General features: G+C 43.2%; 1 protein-coding gene across 5 annotated transcripts; it reads right to left on the bottom strand.

Moving 5' to 3' along the window:
* Nucleotides 1-4,457: 4,457 nt before the first annotated feature.
* Nucleotides 4,458-18,967, bottom strand: LOC110145270 (cationic amino acid transporter 3-like). Of its 5 annotated transcripts, none has more exons than XM_070463153.1 (9): nt 18,822-18,967; nt 13,375-13,482; nt 10,120-10,518; nt 8,957-9,115; nt 7,546-7,723; nt 7,229-7,341; nt 6,853-7,075; nt 6,563-6,702; nt 4,459-6,461 (listed from the first exon to the last, which is right to left on the bottom strand). In XM_070463153.1, the coding sequence occupies exons 3-9, from the start codon at nt 10,487-10,489 to the stop codon at nt 6,355-6,357; spliced, it is 1,290 nt and encodes a 429-aa protein (XP_070319254.1). In that variant the 5' UTR covers nt 10,490-10,518; nt 13,375-13,482; nt 18,822-18,967; the 3' UTR covers nt 4,459-6,354. The 5 variants fall into 5 exon arrangements, with proteins under 5 accessions (XP_070319256.1, XP_070319257.1, XP_070319258.1 ...); XM_070463154.1 differs by having other exon boundaries at nt 10,120-10,515; XM_070463155.1 differs by lacking the exon at nt 13,375-13,482 and having other exon boundaries at nt 4,458-6,461.
* Between the last annotated feature and the right edge of the window lie 1,489 nt (nt 18,968-20,456).

Below are 20,456 nucleotides of genomic sequence, written 5' to 3'. Positions count from 1 at the left end.
TAAATATATTTTTACTATTATCATTCTTTTTAATTTTTTCCCCCTTTTTAAAGTCCTCTGTTACTCCTCTAATTTTCATTTCTATAACCTACTATTACCTTGGGGAAAAAAAAGACCCTATTTTTAAAGCAAACTTGATGTATATTTCCTATACTTTTTGTGATTTTTTTGGTTATATTTTTGTATTTTTAAGAGTCTAAGCCCTACTCAAGATTTTTAATCTTTGTTTTATGGTATTTGTTATCAATTTTGTACATTCAAGAATACAATCTTCAGTACCCATTTTTACTGAGGAGTGTGATTACTGGCTTGATTGCTCTCTCCCCCTTTTGACTCTCATTTTTCTCCCCCAGGTCACCTCTATCTCCTCCCTCTACCTTCCCAACCCAACTCCATGAGCCTCTCTGAGTGTTCCAGACTGTGGAGAGCACACAAGGAATTGATAACTGGCTAGATTGCTCTCTCCCCTTTTGATTCCCACTCTTCTCCTCCGGTTCACCTCTATCTCTGTCCTCCATCTTCTCTTCTCCATGTAACTATGTGAACTTCTCTGGCTGTCCCTTGCTGTGGAGAATCTTTTCACGATTAACCTAGAAGTTTTATCATCAGTGCTGTATGGATGGAGAAGTCTTGAGGCTACTGTAAGAATAAGACTGAAAACCAGAGGCAGGAGGCTTAAGCCCAAAACCTGAGAACACCAGAGAACTCCTGACTCCAGGGAACATTAATTGATAAGAGATCATCCAAAAGCCTCCATACCTACACTGAAACCAAGCACCACCCAAGAGCCAACAAGTTCCAGAGCAAGACATACCAGCAATTCTCCAGCAATGCAGGAACATAGCCCTGAGCTTCAATATACAGGCTGCCCAAAGTCACACCAAACCCATAGACATCTCAAACTCACTACTGGACAATTCATTGCACTCCAGAGAGAAAAAAATCCAGCTCCACCCACCAGAACACCGATGTAAGCTTCCCTAACCAGGAAATCTTGACAAGCAGCTCGTCCAACCCCATCCACAGGGAGGAACCTCCACAATAAAGAGGAACCACAAACTGCCAGAATACCAAAAGGCCCTCCCAAACACAGCAATCTAAACAAGATGAAAAGGCAGAGAAATACTCAGCAGGTAAAGGAACATGATAAATGCCCACCAACCAAACAAAAGAGGAGAGAGGGAGTCGGCCTAAAAAGGAATTCAGAATAATGATAGTAAAAATGATCCAAAATCTTGAAAGCAAAATGGAGTTACAGATAAATAGCCTGGAGACAAGGATCGAGAAGATGCAAGAAATATTTAACAAAGACCTAGAAGAAATAAAAAAGAGCCAATTGTAATGAATAATGGAATAAATGAGATCAAAAACACCCTGGAGGGAACCAACAGCAGAATAATGGAGGCAGAAGATAGCATAGTGAGGTAGAAGATAGAATGGTAGAAATAAATGAAGCAGAGAGGAAAAAAGAAAAAGAATTAAAAAAACCTCAGGTCCCGAGGACAACCTCAGGGACCTCAGGGACAATGTGAAACACCCCAACATTCCAATCATAGGAATCCCAGAAGAAGAAGACAAAAAAGAAAGGCCATGAGAAAATACTTGAGGAGATAATAGCTGAAGATTTCCCTAAAATGGGGAAAGAAATAGTCACACAAGTCCAAGAAACCCAGAGAGTCCCAAACAGAATAAACCCAAGGTGAAACACATCAGGACACATATTAATCAAATTAACAAAGATCAAACACAAAGAACAAATATTAAAAGCAGCAAGGGAAAAACAACAAATAAAACACAAGAGGATTCCCATAAGGATAACAGCTGATGTTTCAATAGAAACTCTTCAGGCCAGAAGGGAATGGGAGGACATACTTAACAGTTATGAAAGAGAAAAACCTACAACCCGGATTACTGTACCCAGCAAGGATCTCATTCAAATATGAAGGAGAAATCAAAAGCTTTACAGACAAGCAAAAGCTGAGAGAATTCAGCACCACCAAACCAGCTCTTCAACAGACACTAAAGGATCTTCTCTAGACAAGAAACACAGAAAAGGTTTATAAACTCAAACCCAAAACAACAAAGTAAATGGCAACAGGATCATACTTATCAATAATTACCTTAAATGTAAATGGGTTCAATGCCCCAACCAAAAGACAAAGACTGGCTGAATGGATACAAAAACAAGACCTCTATAAATGCTGTCTACAAGAGATGCACCTCAAAACAAGGGACACATACAGTCTGAAAGTGAAGAGCTGGAAAAAGATATTTCACACAAATGGAGACCAAAAAAAGCAGGAGTAGCAATACTCATATCAGATAAAACAGACTTTAAAACAAAGGCTGTGAAAAGACACAAAGAAGGACACTACATAATGATCAAAGGATCAATGCAAGAAGAAGATATAACAATTATAAATATATATGCACCAACGTAGGAGCACCACAATATGTAAGACAAATGCTAGCAAGTATGCAAGGGGAAATTAACAATAGCACAATAATAGTGGGAGACTTCAATACCCCACTCACACCTATGGATAGATCAACTAAACAGAAATTCAACAAGGAAACACATCTTTAAATGAAACAATGGACCAGTTATACCTAATTGATATCTATAGGACATTTCACCCCAAAACAATGAATTTCACCTTTTTCTCAAGTGCATACGGAACCTTCTCCAGGACAGATCACACCCTGGGCCATAAATCTAGCCTTGGTAAATTCAAAAAAATTGAAATCATTCCAAGCATCGTTTCTGATCACAATACAGTTAATTTAGATGTCAATTACAGGGAAAAAACTATTAAAAATTCCAACATATGGAGGCCAAACAACACGCTTCTGAATAACCAATAAGTCGCAGAAGAAATCAACTGGAATAAAAAATATGCATAGAAACAAATAAAAATTAAAACACAACAACCCAACACCTATGGGACACTGTAAAAGCAGTGCTAAGGGGAAGTTTCATAGCAATACAGGCTTACCTCAAGAAGCAAGAAAAAAAGTCAAATAAATAACCTAACTCTACACCTAAAGCAACTAGAAAAGGAAGAAATGAAGAACCCCAGGGTAAGTAGAAGGAAAGAAATCTTAAAAATTAGGGCAGAAATAAATGTAAAAGAAACAAAAGAGACCATAGCAAAAATCAACAAAGCTAAAAGCTGGTTCTCTGAGAAGATAAATAACATTGACAAAACATTAGCCAGAATGTTTCATCAAGAAACAAAGGGGGAAGACTCAAATCAACAAAATTAGAAATGAAAATGGAGAAATCACAACAGACAACAGAGAAATACAAAGAATCATAAGAGATACTATCAGCAACTATATGCCAATAAAATGGACAACTTGGAAGAAATGGACAAATTCTTAGAGAAGTACAACTTTCCAAAACTGAACCAGAAGAAATGAAAATGTTAACAGACCCATCACAAGCACAGAAATCAAAACTGTAATCAGAAATATTCCAGCAAACAAAAGCCCAGGAACAGAGACTTCACAGCTGAATTCTACCAAAAATTTAGAGAAGAGCTAACACATATCCACCTCAAACTCTTCCAGAGTATTGCAGAGGAAGGTAAACTTCCAAACTCATTCTATGAGGCCACCATCACCCTAATACCAAAACCAGACAAAGATGCCACCAAAAAAAAAAAAAAAAAAAGAAAGAAAGAAAAAGAAAACTACAGGCCAATATCACTGATGAACATAGATGCAAAAATCTTTAACAAAATTCTAGTGAACAGAATCCAACAACATAGTAAGAAGATCATACATCATGACCAAGTGGGCTTTATCCCAGGAACACAAGGATTCTTTAATATCCACAAATCAATCAATGTAATACACCACATTAACAAATTGAAAGATAAAACCCATATGATGATCTCAATAGATGTAGAGAAACCCTTTGACAAAATTCAACATCCATTTATGATAAAAAAAAAAAACCTGCAGAAAACAGGCATAGAAGGAACATGCCTCAGCATAATAAAAAACTATATATGACAAACCCATAGGAAACATTATCCACAATAGTGAAAAATTGAAAGCATTTCCCCTAAAGTCAGAAACAAGGCAAGGGTGCCAACTCTCACCACTACTGTTTAACATAGTTTTGCAAGCTTTGGCCATGGCAATCAGATCAGAGAAAGAAATAAAAAGAATCCAGGTTGGAAAAGAAGAAGTAAAACCCTTACTGTTTGCAGATGACATGATCCTCTACATAGAAAACCATAAAGACTCCACCAGAAAATTACTAGAGCTAATCAATGAATATAGTAAAGTTGCAAGATATAAAATTAACACACAGAAATCCCTTGCATTCCTATATGCTAACAATGAGAAAACAGAAAGAGAAATTAAGGAAACAGTACCATTCACCATTGCAATGAAAAGAATAAAATACTTAGGAATAAGTCTACCTAAAGAAACAAAAGACCTATATATAGAAAACTATAAAACACTGATGAAAGAAATCAAAGAGGACACAAATAGATGGAGAAATATACCATGATCATGGATTGCAAGAATCAATATAGTGAAAATGAGTATACTACGCAAAGCAATCTGTACATTCAATGCAATCCCTATCAAGCTACCAACGGTATTTTTTACAGAACTAGAACAAATAATTTCACAATTTGTATGGAGATACAAAAAACATCGAATAGCCAAAGCAATCTTGAGAAAGAAGAATGAAACTGGAGGAATCAACCTGCCTTACTTCAGACTATACTACAAAGCTACAGTCATCAAGACACTATGGTACTGGCACAAAGACAGAATTATAGATCAATGGAACAAAATAGAAAGCCCAGAGATAAATCCACACACCTATGGATGCCTTATCTTTGACAAAGGAGGCAAGAATATACAGAGGAAAAAAGACAATCTCTAACAAGTGGTGCTGGGAAAACTGGTCAACCACTTGTAAAAGAATGAAACTAGAACACTTTCTAACATCATACACAAAAATAAACTCAAAATGGATTAACCATCTAAATGGAAGCCAAGAAACTATAAAACTCCTAGAGGAAAAATAGGAAAAACATTTTCCGACATAAATCAGAGCAGGATCCTCTATGACCCTCCTCCCACAGTAATGGAAATAAAAGCAAAAATAAACAAATGGGACCTAATTAAACTTAAAAGCATTTGTACAACGAAGGAAACTATAAGCAAGGTGAAAAGACAGTCTTCAGGATGGGAGATAAGAATAGCAAACGAAGCAACTGACAAAGAATTAATCTCAAAAATATACAAGCAACTCCTGTGGCTCAGTTCCAGAAAAATAAATGACCCAATCAAAAAATGGGCCAAAGCACTAAACAGACATTTCTCCAAAGAAGACATACAGATAGCTCAACAAACACATGAAAAGATGTACAACATCACTCATTATCAGAGAAATGATAATCAACACCACATTGAGGTACCATCTCATGCCAGTCAGATTGGCTGCTATCCAAAAATTAAACAATAAATGCTGGAGAGGGTGCAGAGAAAAGGGAACCCTCTTACACTGTTGGTGGGAATGCAAACTAGTACAGCCACTATGGAGAACAGTGTGGAGATTCCTTAAAAAACTGGAAATAGAACTGCCATATGACCCAGCAATCCCACTGCTGGGCATACACCCCAAGGAAACCAGAATTGAAAGAGACACATGTACCCCAGTGTTCATTGCAGCACTGTTTACAATAGCCAGGACATGGAAGCAACCTAGATGTCCATCAGCAGACGAATGGATAAGAAAGCTGTGGTACATATACACAATGGAATGTTACTCAGCCATTAAATAGAATACATTTGAATCAGTTCTAATGAGGTGGGTGAAGCTGAAGCTTATTATACAGAGTGAAATAAGCCAGAAAGAAAACTACCAATACAGTATACTAGCACATGTATATGGAATTTAGGAAGATATTAAGGATAACCCTTCATGCGAGAAAGCAAAAGAGACACAGATGTATAGAACAGTATTTTGGACTCTGGGAAAAGGCGAGGGTCAGATGATCTGAGAGAAGAGCATTGAAACATGTATATTATCATATATGAAACAGATCACCAGTCGAAGTTCGATGCATGAGACAGGGTGCCCAGGGCCAGTGCACTGGGATGATCCGGAGGGATGGGATGGGGAGGGAGGTGGGAGAGGGGTTCAGGATGGGAAACACATATACACCCATGGTGGATTCGTGTCAGTGTGTGTCAAAAACATTACAATATTGTAAAGTAATTAGTGTCTAATTAAAATTAAAAAAAAAAAAAAGCTGAAGAGGATGAACTGCCATTCAGTCTTTAGGAACGTAAGAGCCCCAGTCAGGGTGCAGTGAAGTCTCACCTGAGGACAAGGACAAAAAACGCCACCAAGGAGTAAACCAGCAAGTGTCCAATCGACATGAGGTCCACCAGATTACTGAACTCAAAGAGCAACGCCATGATCCCTAGAATGAGGGCGCGAATGAGGTGGGGGCCGGCAGTGAGAAACCACTGGGCATATCCAGATAAGGACAGTATCCAAGGAGGAGTGGGTTCTGAGGCTCACCTGCGAGAATTCCAGAGGACACGGTGGCCATGATGGGCGTCTTCGTGCGGGCATGGGTCCGGGCAAGTCCTCGGAAAAGGAGCCCATCCTCGGCCATTTCCTGGATCACCTGAGGCACGGGGAACAGGGAGCTCTGCAGTCTGGAAGGCACGGTGGGAACACGGGTGGGGATGTTGAGAAGCAGGAGAGACCAGGGCTCTGACTCCCTGGTCTCCCTCTCATCTCTCAATCCCAAGGGCTGAAACACCTGAGCATCTGACAGTTCGTGGAGAGAAAGCCTTGACACTGACCTGTATAAAAGAAAACAGAGGATGCCAACAGCCACAATATATCTGGCAGGGCCCCACCCAACATGGAGGAAAGCCTGTGGAAAGGGGCTGTCAGGCTGAATCTGGTAGTAGGGCACCATGAGGGTGAGAGTCGCCGAGACACCAAAATACGCCAAAAAGCAGATGAAGACCGTGGTCACGATGCTGATGGGGATGGAGCGGTGAGGATTTGGGGCTTCTTCCCCTGCAGGGTGGGTGAACATCTCGGGTGAGGAAAACACAGATGGCACAGCACAAAATCCATTCTCTTCTTGAAGTTCAGAGGGTTAAAAATCTATCAACCCCTATGCCCAAGGACAGCCCAATCCCCTGATGGGACACACAATGGCCCTGTTACCTTTAGTGACAATGTCATCAAAACCCACAAACGAGTAGAAACATAGAGCTGCTCCATGGAGAATCCCATCATAGTCAAAGGGCACAAACCCTCCAGAACCCAGGGGGCCCAAGCTACAGTGAGAGAAGAAGCAAGAAGGACCATGAGGCAGGTGTGTTCAGTCATCCCTACCGGCCTTCACAGCTAATACCTCAAGCCCTGGGCTCCACGACCTTGTTATCCGGATCCACCAGCCCAGATCTCTTTAGACCCCGCCAGATTCCCAGCTCTGCACCAGCCCCCACAAGCATGACAAGGACCAGGAGCACCCTCCTGACCTAGAGATGTCACCAGATTCAGACGTGTTCAATGTGTAGTCCTGTTCCGTGAGCTCCCAGTTGTGCAGGTCTCCCTTAATGAAGCCAGAGATGATGATGAAGCTGAGAACCAAAAGGTTGATGCCTGTGGATATTTTTCCAACCAGGACTGACTCACGAGCTCCCAGAACCAGTACTCCTGTGGGAAAGATGGAATGTGAGACATTCCAAGATAACCAAATCAAATACACAGACACAGAAAGCAGACTAGTGGTTGCCAGGAGTTAGAGGGCTGTGAGATTGGACTGTGAGGAAAGATGAGCACCGAAAAATTGATGCTTTTGAACTATGGTGTTGGAGAAGACTCTTGAGAGTCCCTTGGACTGCAAGGAAATCCAACCAGTCCATCCTAAAGGAGATCAGTCCTGGGTGTTCGTTGGAAGGACTGATGCTGAAGCTGAAACTCCAATACTTTGGCCACCTCATGCGAAGAGTTGACTCATTGGAAAAGACCCTGATGCTGGGAGGGATTGGGGGCAGGAGGAGAAGGGGACGACAGAGGATGAGATGGCTGGATGGCATCACTGACTCGATGGACATGAGTTTGAGTAAACTCCGGGAGTTGGTGATGGACAGGGAGGCCTGGTGTGCTGCGATTCATGGGGTCACAGAGTCGGACACGACTGAGTGACTGAACTGAACTGAACTGAACTGAACTTGGTTAGTTTCTTTCTGTGGCCATTATCATATAATATGGACTCAGTCACTCTGACCCTTTGAGACCCCATGGACTGTAGCCTGCCAGGCTCCTCTGTCCATGGAATTTTCCAGGCACGAATACTGGAGTGGGTTGCCATTTCCTACTCCAGTCACATAATATACACATCTCTCAAATCATCATGATGTTCACCTTGAGTTGATATAATGTTGTATGTCAGTTATATATCAATAAGGCTAAGGAAAAATAATAAAATGGCTTATTTTATGCTATGCTAATTTCCTCCCAATTGAAAAAAAGTCTCAGTGCAGAGGAAGAAACTTGTTACTCCTAAGTAAATGATTCTCAGCTGGGGGTGATTTGGGTCCCCGGGGGACATTTGGCAATGTCTGGAGACATCCTGATTGTCACAGTTTGGGAGATATGAGTCACAGGTGTTTAGTGAATAAAGTTCAAGGAGGCTACACAACTGAAAAAGAAAATCCTAAGAAAATCCTGCAGTGCATAGGACAGCCCCCAAAACCAAAGGCTGTTTCAGCCTAGAAGGTCAGTAATGCCAAGGGTGGGAAACAACCATCTATGTCTCGACTTTCTGTCTATCACAGACCCTAGTTTGTAGTTCCCACAATTCTGCCACCTCAAGCCTTTCCCACCCTAGTTCCCCTGCTGCCCCATATCCCAGTCTTCCCATCCTAACTTGGATCCCTGTCTCACCTGTGAGCAACAGCACCAGGGACAGGGCGACAAAGTCTGGATACTTGGCCAGGTAGTAGGGCATATATGGAGAGAAAGTTCCCTCTAAGGCCTGAAAGATGTGGTTCCCAATCAGGCTGTCGAAGGCGACACTCCAGGCCCTGGCCACACTGCCCGTGCCTGCAGCAGAATAATAAGGAACATTCATTGACAAATATAAATTGGACCCACCTACACACCAAGACCTCTTCGTGGATCACAGCCTTGTCGTGGTGACGGGCTAGCATAGTTCAATAAAACTGAGCCATGCCATGCAGGACCACTCAGGACAAACAGGTCACAGTGAAGAGTTCTGACAAAACCTGGGCCACTGGAGAAGGAAATGTCAACCCACTCCAGTGTTCTTGCCAGGAGGATCCCAAGGACAGCATGAAAAGGCAAAAAGTTATAATGCTGGAAGAAGAGCCCCCCATGTCAGAAGGTGTCCAACATGGGAAAGATTGAAGGTAAAAGGAGAAGGGGGCCTCAGAGGATGAGATGGTTGGACAACATCACCAACTCAGTGAACATGAGCTTAAGCAAACTCCAGGAGATACTGGAGGACAGAGGAGCCTGGTGTGCTATAGCCCACGGGGTTCCAAAGACTCGGACACAATTTAGTGACCGAACAACAACAAATACAGAAAGTCATGTATGTTGGGGAAAAAACAAAATACCAAATCTCAAAAACCTTCTTTTCATGGGGTGGGGAAAATAGACCAAGATAATTCTAAAATAGGTCAACTATTTAATGTTTGTGGGAGATCAAAGTTATACAAGAAATGAGGGAAGTGGGAGCAAGTTGTCTGGGCGATGAGGATTAAAATTTTAGTTCAAATGCTAATGGAAACTCTGAAGGCAACCGCCAAGCAGAGACTTCAGTATAGTGAGGGGATGAGCCTGTGGGCCATGCCTCCCTCTCACCCACTCCCTATGATTCCCTTTCCATCTGGGTTCTTGGTCCATCTCTTAAGGAAAGCAGGGGAGAGCCGAAAAGAATGAAGCTGTGGGCTTTTCCTTACGTTATTCCCCTCCTCCCCTCACAGAGTAGATGACCAAGTTCTCATGCATGATCGAAGACCCAAATGCCTGCTCCTGGTCTCCCGAACTTCAGCCCCACACCTACCCCCCACCCATCCCCTCACCAATGACATAGGACAGTATGAGGTTCCAGGCAGTGATGAATGCCCACAATTCTCCCATGGTGATGTAGCTGTAGAGATACGCAGAACCAGTCCATGAGACCTGTGTCCCAAATTCGGCATAGCAGAGCCCAGACAATACAGAAGACAGGGCTGCCACCAAGAAGGAGATGATGATCGCTGGTCCAGCAATGAACATGGCCACTTCTCCCACCAGGATGTATACGCCAGCCCCCAGGGTGCTGGCCACACCGAAGGCCACCAGCTTCAGGATGTTCAGAGGAGCCGTGGGACTCTCAGAATCCTCAGTGGGCTCCAGGGGCCGCCTGCGGACCAGCTTCTGACCGAACTGGTAGAGATCCTGACACCGCATCCTAGATGGAGTTGAGGAGCTGTGATCTGCTGAGGAAACAAGACATGAAGCCATCAGCAAGGTCCACCTGCCCTTGGCCCTGGGAGTCCAATTCCACGGAGCAGTGCAGCGATGAGGGGCAGGTGGTAAAAGGACACTTGGGACAAGGTCTCCATCTCTGAGCTTTGGTTTCTTCAAACACAAAGAAATCTTTCAAGATGTTTCAAAGTTACTGGAAAGGCTTTTGAAAGAGAAGTGAGGTGGAGAGGATTAGGTCTCCCCCAAAATGCGCCACTTGGAACATGAGTTGTTTGGTGTGTGTCTGTGCTCAGTCCTGTCTGACTCCTTGAGACTCCGTGGACTGCAGCCCGCCAGGCTCCCCTGTCATGGGATTCTGCAGGCAAGAATGCTGGAGTGTGTTGCCGTGATCTCTTCCAGGGGATCTTCCCGATCCAGGAATCAAACCTGAGTCTCCTGTGTCTCTTGCAGAGGCAGGTGGACTCCACCACTGAGACCCCTGGGAAACCCCTGGATTGTCTTGAGCTGAAGGCAATTAAGACCCGCAGACTCAGGAAACACTTTCTGTCTCTCCCTTAACTGCTCAAATGTACATGTACAAGCACAAACATACATCCACTTATTGTGCCTCAATATACAGCCTTTAAAAAAAAAAATGTACGTCTGTGGCAACCATATGTTGTCATATGATGGATAGCAATTTTTCTTTTTACAAATACAGTGTCTTAATATTACAGAATCTGAAGCAGTAACAGATCCTGGAGCCTGGCAGGCTACAGTCAAGGGGATTGCGAAGAGTCAGACAAGACTGAGTGACTAAACAACAACAGGTGTGAGGGAAGCTTGGGTTCCCCCTGAGAGCTGGGAGAAGTTAGAAAAGGGTCATTTAGAATGCCAGGAGAGTTAACCTCAGTCCATTTTCCCATTTTGTGGCAACAAAGATCTAACTGTAAGATAGTATTATAATCTAGAGACCAAGTTTTAGGCCACTTTCCAACTCCCAACTTAAATAAAGACCAGACATTGTTAAAGCAAACCTGAGTTTTCCTTTTCTTGGCCCATCTGGCTTTTAAAGGGAATCCTCCCGGGTTGAGCTTCCCTGGGGGATCAGAGAGTAAAGAATCTGCCTGAAGTACAGGAGACCCAGGTTCGATTCCTGTAAGGGCAAGATGCCCCGGAGAAGGGAATGGAAACCCACTCCAGTATCCTTGCCTGGAGAATCCCATAGACAGAGGAGCCTGGCGGGCTACAGTCCACAGGGTCAAAAAGAGTTGCACATGACTTAGCAACAAAACAACAAAACAATAAAGAGGGAGCAATTTGCTGGTGGTTGTAGTAGGTCCTGAGCCTTGACTCCAGGTGCAGTTCTCCCAAAGTTGATGAGGAAGCTCTGCTTGGGTGAGGGACAGGCCAGGGGTTGTCATTTAGGCAGACTGACAGAAATAGGGAGAGGGGCAAGAAAAAGACAATTAGGGCTGCTTCACTGAGTGGACCTAGATTAAGCCCTGCAGGTCTTGGAAAGAGAACAAAGCAGAGAGTGAGAGAAAGTTCTCCTGGGAGAGAGAGAGAGTCAGAAGTCTCCAGCCAGCAGTTTGGGAGACCTGCAGTTTACCTTGAAATCCTGGGTTTCAACCCCAAATGATCTCGGAGGGAGAGAGAGATAGCCGTGAGCACTGGCTTAGTTCTCTGCCCAAGAATTGGGCTTCGAGTAGCCTGGATGAAAACCAAGACTCCTAGTCACCAGTCCTTCGGGGGCTAGAAACTAGAAACACGGTTCTCCTTGCTCTAGTCCCCAGTAAAAAGGGGGGAAAAAAAAGCATTTCTCCAGGAGGCAAAAACTAAAAATATAGTAAAAGTGCATCACTGGAGACACAGCACAGTTTTGGGGGAGCACACAGAGGAAACAATTTGTTTAGTTAAGACAGAAGACAGGCAGAGTTCACACCCAAGAGGAAGGCTGTGGGCGTCCTCCTGAAGGAGGAGGAGCCCCGTAAAGAGACTGTTAAATCAGTTCTAATGAGATGGATGAAACTAGAGCCCATCATACAGAGTGAAGCAAGCCAGAAAGATAAACACCAATACAGTATACTCACCCATATATATGGAATTTAGAAAGATGGTAATGATAACCCTATATGCAAAACAGAAAGAGAGACACAGATGTATAGGACAGACTTTTGGACTCTATGGGAGAAGGCGAGGGATGGATGATCTGAGAGAATAGCGTTGAAACATGTATCTTATCAAGGGTGAAACAGATCACCAGTCCAGGTTTGATGCATGAGACAAGTGCTCAGGGCCGGTGCACTGGGATGACCCAGGGGGATGGGATGGGGAGGGAGGTGGGAGGGGTGTTCAGGATGGGGAACATACGTAAATCCATGGCTGATTTATGTCAATGTATGGCAAAAACCACTACAATATTGTAAAGTAATTAGCCTCCAACTAATAAAAATAAATGAAGAAATAAATAAATAAAGAGACTGTTAAATCATCTATACAGGGCAGTTCCTTCCATTTTTGTTTGCCTTTCGCTAATTACCTGACCTGCCCTAGGACCCTCCCTGACAGGTGTGCACAGCTTTTTTCCTAGATGGATTCCAGCACACAGGGCTGTGGGGGCCTGGACATCACCGATTATGACAGGGCATCTCCTCCTTTTTGTCCCCCAAGGAGACTCTCTGCACATGTGCGGTGCCTTAAAGATAGAAAATATGTGACCTCTTGATCCTTTACACGCACAGGGTTTAGCCCCTCTCTGTCTCTGCCATGACTGTTATAGTAACGTGTCCACAGCAGGCAAAGTCTAGCTATTTACCCTGTTCCTGTCATTTCCGTCTCCAAGAGCAAACAGAAGTCTAGTTGTAAATATCTAGCCTAGACCTCACCTGCCTCATTCCTCAGGAAATGTAAACCGAAGGCTAGTTTTAGATGTAGTTCTTTCTCCTGTTCATCTGCCCTTCGTGTGTCTTCTTTGCAGGCTCCAGACAGAGAACCTAGGAGGATAGAGGACAAGATTATTTGCGCCAAGAGCAATAAAGTTTAAATGCTTCAACAATATGACGAGGGCTTCCCTGGAGGCTTAGACGTAAAGAATCTGCCTGCAGTGCAGGAGTTCCCAGTTCAATCTCTGGGTCAGGAAGGTCTCCTGGAGAAGAGAATGACAACCCACACCAGTATTCTCACCTGGGTAACCCCATAGACAGAGGAGCCTGGCAGGCTATAGTCCACGGGGTCACAAAAGAGTCAGACACAACTGAGTGACTAAACAACAACATATATATATATATATATATATATATATATATATATATATATATATATATATATATGTATATATATATATATTGCATATCTGAGTCACTTTGCAGTACAGAAGAAATTATCTCAACACTGTAAATCAACTATACTTCAATAAAATGAAAAGAAAATAGTTCAAATTGAAGCAGCCAGTAAATGAAAGTCTAAATTTTAAAAAATAAGACATCTAAAATAGTCATTAGGGATTTAGTAGTAAGGAGCACTCCCCTCTTTCACAACAGCAGGACATTTGGAATCCAGCCCACATACCTTACATTAAAAAAAAAAAAAAATCCACACTGGTTTTTAAAAAATCTGACTTTTTAAGCAACTGTAACATAATAGGAGAAAACATACAGAGTTTAAAATAGTGTAAGGACACAGACTTAAGCCATGAGAATGGCATGTCTGATATCACATTGTATAGAATTTTCTTGTTGTTTAGTCATTCAGTCATGTCTGACTCTTTTGTGGCCCCATGGACTGTAACCTGCCAGGTTCCTCTGTCCATGGGGTTTCCCAGGCAAGAATACTGGAGTGGGTTGCCATTTCCTCCTCCAGGGGATCTTCCTGACCCAGGGGTCAAACCCACATCTCCTGCATTGGCAGGCAGGTTCTTTACCACTGAGCCACCTGGGATGCCCAGTAGACAACCCCAACTGACAGGCACTCTCTTCAGTTATGATTCATGAGAGACACTCAGGTCCACCTCTGCTGCTTTCTCCCCACCCTCTCATCTTTTCAGTATAATTTCCCATGTTTTTAATTCATCTCACGGTGACCACAGTAACTGTCAGAGGTACGCTCACATTCCTCTTTTTTTTTTCCTTTTTCATCCAACAGTTACCCTGTGTTTCCAAGTGAGTGTCCTGATCATCACCCCTTCCTTAACTTCCCTGCCCTCTGGCCTCTATCTCTGGAACACTAACACCTTTTCATTTTCATATACTTCTTAAGTGTCTGAAATTATTACTCAATTCTATAACCATCACTGAGTTTGGGTGCTTTGTATTTACATTATATGTGAATATTTTAAATCGATGTTGAGTTCACTGTGACCTGTGATTCACATTTGATAACCTGCCCCATCCCCCGCCTCTGCCCCCACCCCAGCCTTCAGCATGTTAGTCCTCCCATCTGTGCCTCCTCCTCCTGCCTCTTTTCTGTCTCAGATGGAAACACTTCTTCGTCTCACTCTCTCTCTCTTGCCTTCTGCCCCCTCCCCCTTGCATCCTGTTTTTGACATGAATTCATCACTGTGCCTTGGACCAGTGGATTTCCTGTCTTGGTTGCATTTGGAAAGCAATCCAAATCCCTAAGCCAGGCTAGCCCTGACAGAATGGAAACTAAAACAGAGGGGAGTTGAGAGAAAACCATGTGACCTGCGAAGAGGATGAAAAAATTCCCAATCACAGTATCGGCAAAGATTCTTCCATTATGAGGGGACCCTCTCAGGGACACACACACACACACACACACACACACACACACCATGCGTTTTCTCCATTATCTTGTAAAAGGAAGGGGTCTAGAAATAAATGTAGTTTTTTCGTGTTTGTTAGTATTCTTACTTTTTGGACTTTCCTGGTGGCACAGTGGATGAGAAACCACCAGCTAATGCAGGGCACATAGGTTCGATTCCTGGTCTGGGAAGATCCCACATGCCATGGAACAACTAAGCCTGTGCTCCACAATTACTGAGCCTGTGCTCCACAATAAGAGAAGCCACTGCAAGAAGCATGCACACCAAAACAAAGAGTAGCCCCTCGCCACAACCAGAGAGAAAGCCCACGTGCAGCAACTAAAACCTAGTGTGGCCAACATTTTAACAGTTTTTTAAAAATCAAATGTTTTGTAAAATTTGCCAGTTAAACTATCTTTTCTGTGTTGAGTGATTTCTTATCACTGATTTAACGTCCTTGTTTGTTATCCGTGTTATTTATTTTATCCTGATTTTGTCTTGGATATGTTGGATGTTTCTAAAAATTTGGTCTGTTTCTTCTAGGTTATCCAATTTGTTGGCATATAGTTTTTCATTGTAGCTTCTTATAAGACTGTGTATATTTAAAGTACCATTTATAATATCTCCTCTTTTATGATTTTATTTATTTGAGTGTTCTACTTTTTAATTTAAAAAAAAATATTTATTTTAATTGGAGGCTAATTACTTTACAATATTGTAGTGGTTTTTGCCATACATTGACATGAGTCAGCCATAGGGGTATTGCTTTACAATGTTGTGATAGTTTCTGCTATATAAAGAAGTCAATCAACTTTGTTGTTTAGTCATTCAGTTATGTCTGACTCTGTTCCACCCCATGAACTGTAGCCCTCCAGGCTGTTCTGTCCATGGGATTCTCCAGGCAAGAATACTGGAGTGGGTTGTTATTTCCTACTCCAAGGAATCTTCCCAACCCAGGGATCAAACCACATCTCCTGCATTGGCAGGTGAATCCTTTACTGCTGAGCCACATGGGAAGCCCAGTGAATGCTATATGTATTCATATGTCCCCTCCCTCTTGGGACTCCCCCCCACCCGGCCCCCATCCCAACCCTCTAGGGCACCACAGAACTACAAGCTGAGGTTCCTGTGCTTTGTGCAGGTTCCTATTAGCTATCTGTTTTGCACATGAATACATGTCAATCCTAGTCCCCCAGTTTGTTCAACCCTCTCCTTCCCCCACTGTGTCCACATGTCAGTGAGCTATCACCTCCCAGCAGTCAGAATGGTCACTATTGGAAAATCTACAAACAATCAATGCTGGAGAAGATGTGGAGAGAAGGGAACTCTACTGCACTGTTGGTGGGAAAGTAAACTGACACAGCCACTATGGAGAACAGGATGGGCATTCCTTAACAAACTAGGAATGAAACTGCCATATGACCCTGCAATCCACTGCTGGGCATAAACCCTGAGAAACTCAAAGTCAAATCAAACCAAATCACAAAGATACGTGTACCCGGATGTTCATTGCAGCCCTGTTTTCAACAGGCAGGACATGGAAGCAACCTAGATGTCTACAGACAGATGAATGGGTAAAGAAGATTGTGGTACATATATGCAATGAAGTATTACTCAGCCATAAAAAGGAATGAATGTGAGTCACTTGCAGTGAGGTGAATAAACCTAGAGTCTATTATACAGAGTGAAGAAACTCAGAAAGAGAAAAACAGATATTGTATATCATGCATATGCATGGAATCTAAAAAAATAGGACTAGTGAACCTATTTGTAGGGAAGGATTGGAGATGCAGATGTAGAGAACAGATTGTGGACACAGTTGAGGGAGGAAAGGGTGGGACGGACTGAGAAAGCAGCACTGACATTTATACACGATTATGTGTGAAACAGATAGCTCGTGGGAAGCCACTGTATAACACGGGGAGCTCAGTCTGGAGCTCCATGATGACCTAGAGGGATGGAGATATATACATATAATTATGACTGAGCCTCCTTGTTGTAGGCAGAAACCAACACAACATTGTAAAGCAATTATCCTCCAACTAAAAAAAATTGTAAAAATTTAAAAAATAAAATATTATTAAATTTTGGGAGAAGAAAAAAAAAGGAAAAACAGATGACCTCCTAAGTGCCTGGAGGGAGGGAGGACTAATCTTCGTTCTGAATCAGAAATGAGAGACTGTGTTTTCAATCCTTTGGGACATAGAATGTCTCCCCATTACACTGCTCTGCAGGGCTAGGCTGACTCAATGAACAGGAGTTAAGGTCAGCGGGCTTCTGTCCATGTTACTCTAAGGTCCAAGTTGAGCATTATGGTTGAGGGTAAGCATTCAAAGAGTCAGGAAGCTATGATTAGGATCTTGGCCCCACGAACACCTCTCTGCCCTTGAACAAGTCATATACTTCTCTGGACCTGTGTTTCCTTCTTGGTCAAATGCTGCTGATGAACCTTTGAGCCCTGTCGTTAGGAACATAAAATGGTGCAGTTGTTATGGATAAAGTATGGTGGTTCCTCCAAAAAACCAAAACTGAAATTACCATCATGGTTGGGCAATACCACTTCTGAGCATACACCCAAAAGAACTGAGAGTGAGGTCACAGGAGACATTTGCACACCCATGTTTGTAGCAGCATTGTTCACAATAGCTGAAAGATGAAAGCAACCCAAATGGCCATCCAAGAAAAATGGATGAACAGAAAGTGATCTGTGCCTACAGAGGAATATTATTCAGGAATAAAACGACAGGAAATTCTGACCCACGCTATAATAGGGACAATACCCTTGTGGGCAAGAAACTTGACGACAACATGCTAAATGATAAAAAGCCAGTCTCCAAAAGACAAATACTGTATGATTCCACTTCTATGAAGTACCTGATATAGTTAAATTTACACAGACAGAAATAGAATGGTGGTTTACTAGGGCCTGGGTGAGAGGAAAAATAGGGCGTCATTGTTAAATGAAAACCTGGTTTCAGTTTTACAAGACGAAAAGAGTTCTGCAAATTGGTGTCACAGCTACGTAAATTTACCAAAAATTGCTGAACGGTTCATTTAAAAATGGTGATGATGGCAAATTTATGTGTATTTTATCACAATTTAAAACAAAAATGATGCCAGTGATAAACAGGATAGCCAGCTTCACAGAGTTGCTGAGTGTACAAAACTCCAAGGTAACTTAACACAAAACACCACTGAGTCATCCTCAGCGGAATGCTCAGCTCCTAGAGGAGGCATCAACAGACATGGAGGGCAGACAGGAGACAGGAAACTGAAGGCAGTGGTACCCGTATCACAAACTCTATGTGAGGGTCACCTGAGTGTTGAGTGAGCATCAGTCTAAAACCAGTCCAAGAGCCTTTGGACACAGATCCAATCTCTCCCAGCCCCTTCTCTTCTCACACAAACACAACAGCTCCCAGCTCCTTCTACTTTCATCTGGAAAATGGGTCTATCCACCCTCAGGCTGGAGCTGGGCTGAGTCCCCCAACACTCGGGATTGCACAAGTCTCTTTGGGAAGATGTGAACTCAGCGCCCAGTCTCCTACAGGAAGAGGGTGACCCGAGACTTACTGGATCCTTGGAGCAGAGCCTGGAGCACTGGGGCAGTCAGGGAGGCTGAGGTTAAGTCACGCAAGGCAGGAGCTGATGTGTGTCCGAAAACCAAAGAGGGAAGTCCCTGAGCACAGAAGACAACGCTTAACCCCTGGGTAGTTGGGGTGGGGAGGAGGCTGGGAGGACCGGAAGCTTATGCAAAGTTCCTGTCAGCCCTTAACAGTTCTGTGGTTACCATCAAGGGATTTTCTAAGATGTTTTTAACTGGGGTAACACACAAATGACATCTCCCTCATAGCACAGTCGGTAGGGTATCTGCCTGCAATGCAGGAGACCAGGTTCGATTCCTGGGTTGGGAAGATCCACTGGAGAAGGGGTAGGCTACCTACTCCAGTATTCTCACCTGGAGAATCCCATACACAGAGGAGTTGGCAGCATAAAGTCCATGGGATCGCAAGAGTCAGACATGACTTAGCGACTAAATGACCACCAATGTACAAATAACAGGAATTTGACCATTTTAACCATCTTTAAGTAATCAGTTCAGTTGTGTCATAACCAAAAGCAGAGTCTGGCTGCTGGCTCCTCAAAAGCCATTAAGAAGGCCAGGTTGTTGGAAGGAAAGTTTGCTTTATTTTGGATGCCAGCAATGGGGAGGGGGGGGATTATACTACTCTCAAAGGTCAACTCCCCTGCCCACCCCAACAAGCAGACAGTAACAGCTTTAATGGGTTTCCCTGGTAGCTCAACTGGTAAAGATTCCACCAGCAGTGCAGGAGATTCCACTTCGATTTCTGGGTCAGGTAGATCGCCTGGAGAAGGAATAGGCTACCCACTCCAATATCCTTGGGTTTCCCTGGTGGCTCAAACAGTGAAGAATCTGCCTGGAATGGAGAAGCCCTGGGTTCAAACCCTAGGTTGGGAGATTCCCTGGAGGAGGGCATGGCAACGACCTGCAGTATGGACAGAGGAGCCTGGTGGACTACAGTACATGGGCTTGAAAAGAGTCAGAAATGACTGAGCACATCACAAAAGCATTTATAGACTCAGAGAGGGGGATACATTCAGAAACAGCACAGTTCACTCTGACAGTCATCTTGAAAGTGGTCATCAGTGAGCTGACCAGCGTTGTCTTGATTTTTTTAGGTACAGTTAATCTTCAGTAACAATGTCAGCTTGTCCCCATTTCCTTGAGGCAAGTTCTCAGAATTGGGGCAGCTGTTGTCATGGCTACACTCTGGTCATCCGTTAGTTAACTTCTTACAGCTGGTGGAAATGTCTGTCTCTACATGCTCTCACAATATTGTCTGTAGCCATTGAGAAGGAACTAAAGGTCCATGACTATGCTTAGTCACCATATTATTATTATTATTATTTGTTCTCCTTTGGCTGTTTTCCTTTGTTTCTGCATGCTCTCACTTCTTGGATTAAACTTATTATTTGGCTAAGCTTTTACCACAGACAGAAGGCAGGCAGAGGACATGAAGGTCAATGACGTGCCCCAGTTAGATGTTAAGTACATTCACATTTTGTGTAACCAAACTCCAGGATTCTTTTCCTCTGGCAAAATGGAAACTCTATACACATTCAACAACAATTCCCCCTTTCTCCTTTCCCAGTTGCTGGTAATCACCATTCTACTTTCTCCCTATG

Source organism: Odocoileus virginianus, unplaced genomic scaffold, assembly GCF_023699985.2.
Source record: "Odocoileus virginianus isolate 20LAN1187 ecotype Illinois unplaced genomic scaffold, Ovbor_1.2 Unplaced_Scaffold_36, whole genome shotgun sequence".
Taxonomy (NCBI): domain Eukaryota; kingdom Metazoa; phylum Chordata; class Mammalia; order Artiodactyla; family Cervidae; genus Odocoileus; species Odocoileus virginianus.
Note: the sequence above shows the minus strand (reverse complement) of the source record. Positions and strands in the feature narration are given on the sequence as shown.

Bases quoted from the DNA above. Each gene is read 5' to 3' on its own strand.
- LOC110145270 (XM_070463155.1), bottom strand. From the start codon at position 10,489: ATGCGGTGTCAGGATCTCTACCAGTTCGGTCAGAAGCTGGTCCGCAGG. The intron at 7,724-8,956 runs GTGAGACAGGGA...TCTTTCCCACAG, and splicing joins CCTGGTGCTGTTGCTCACAG to GAGTACTGGTTCTGGGAGCT. The intron at 6,462-6,562 runs GTGAGCCTCAGA...CCCTCATTCTAG, and splicing joins GTCCTCTGGAATTCTCGCAG to GGATCATGGCGTTGCTCTTT.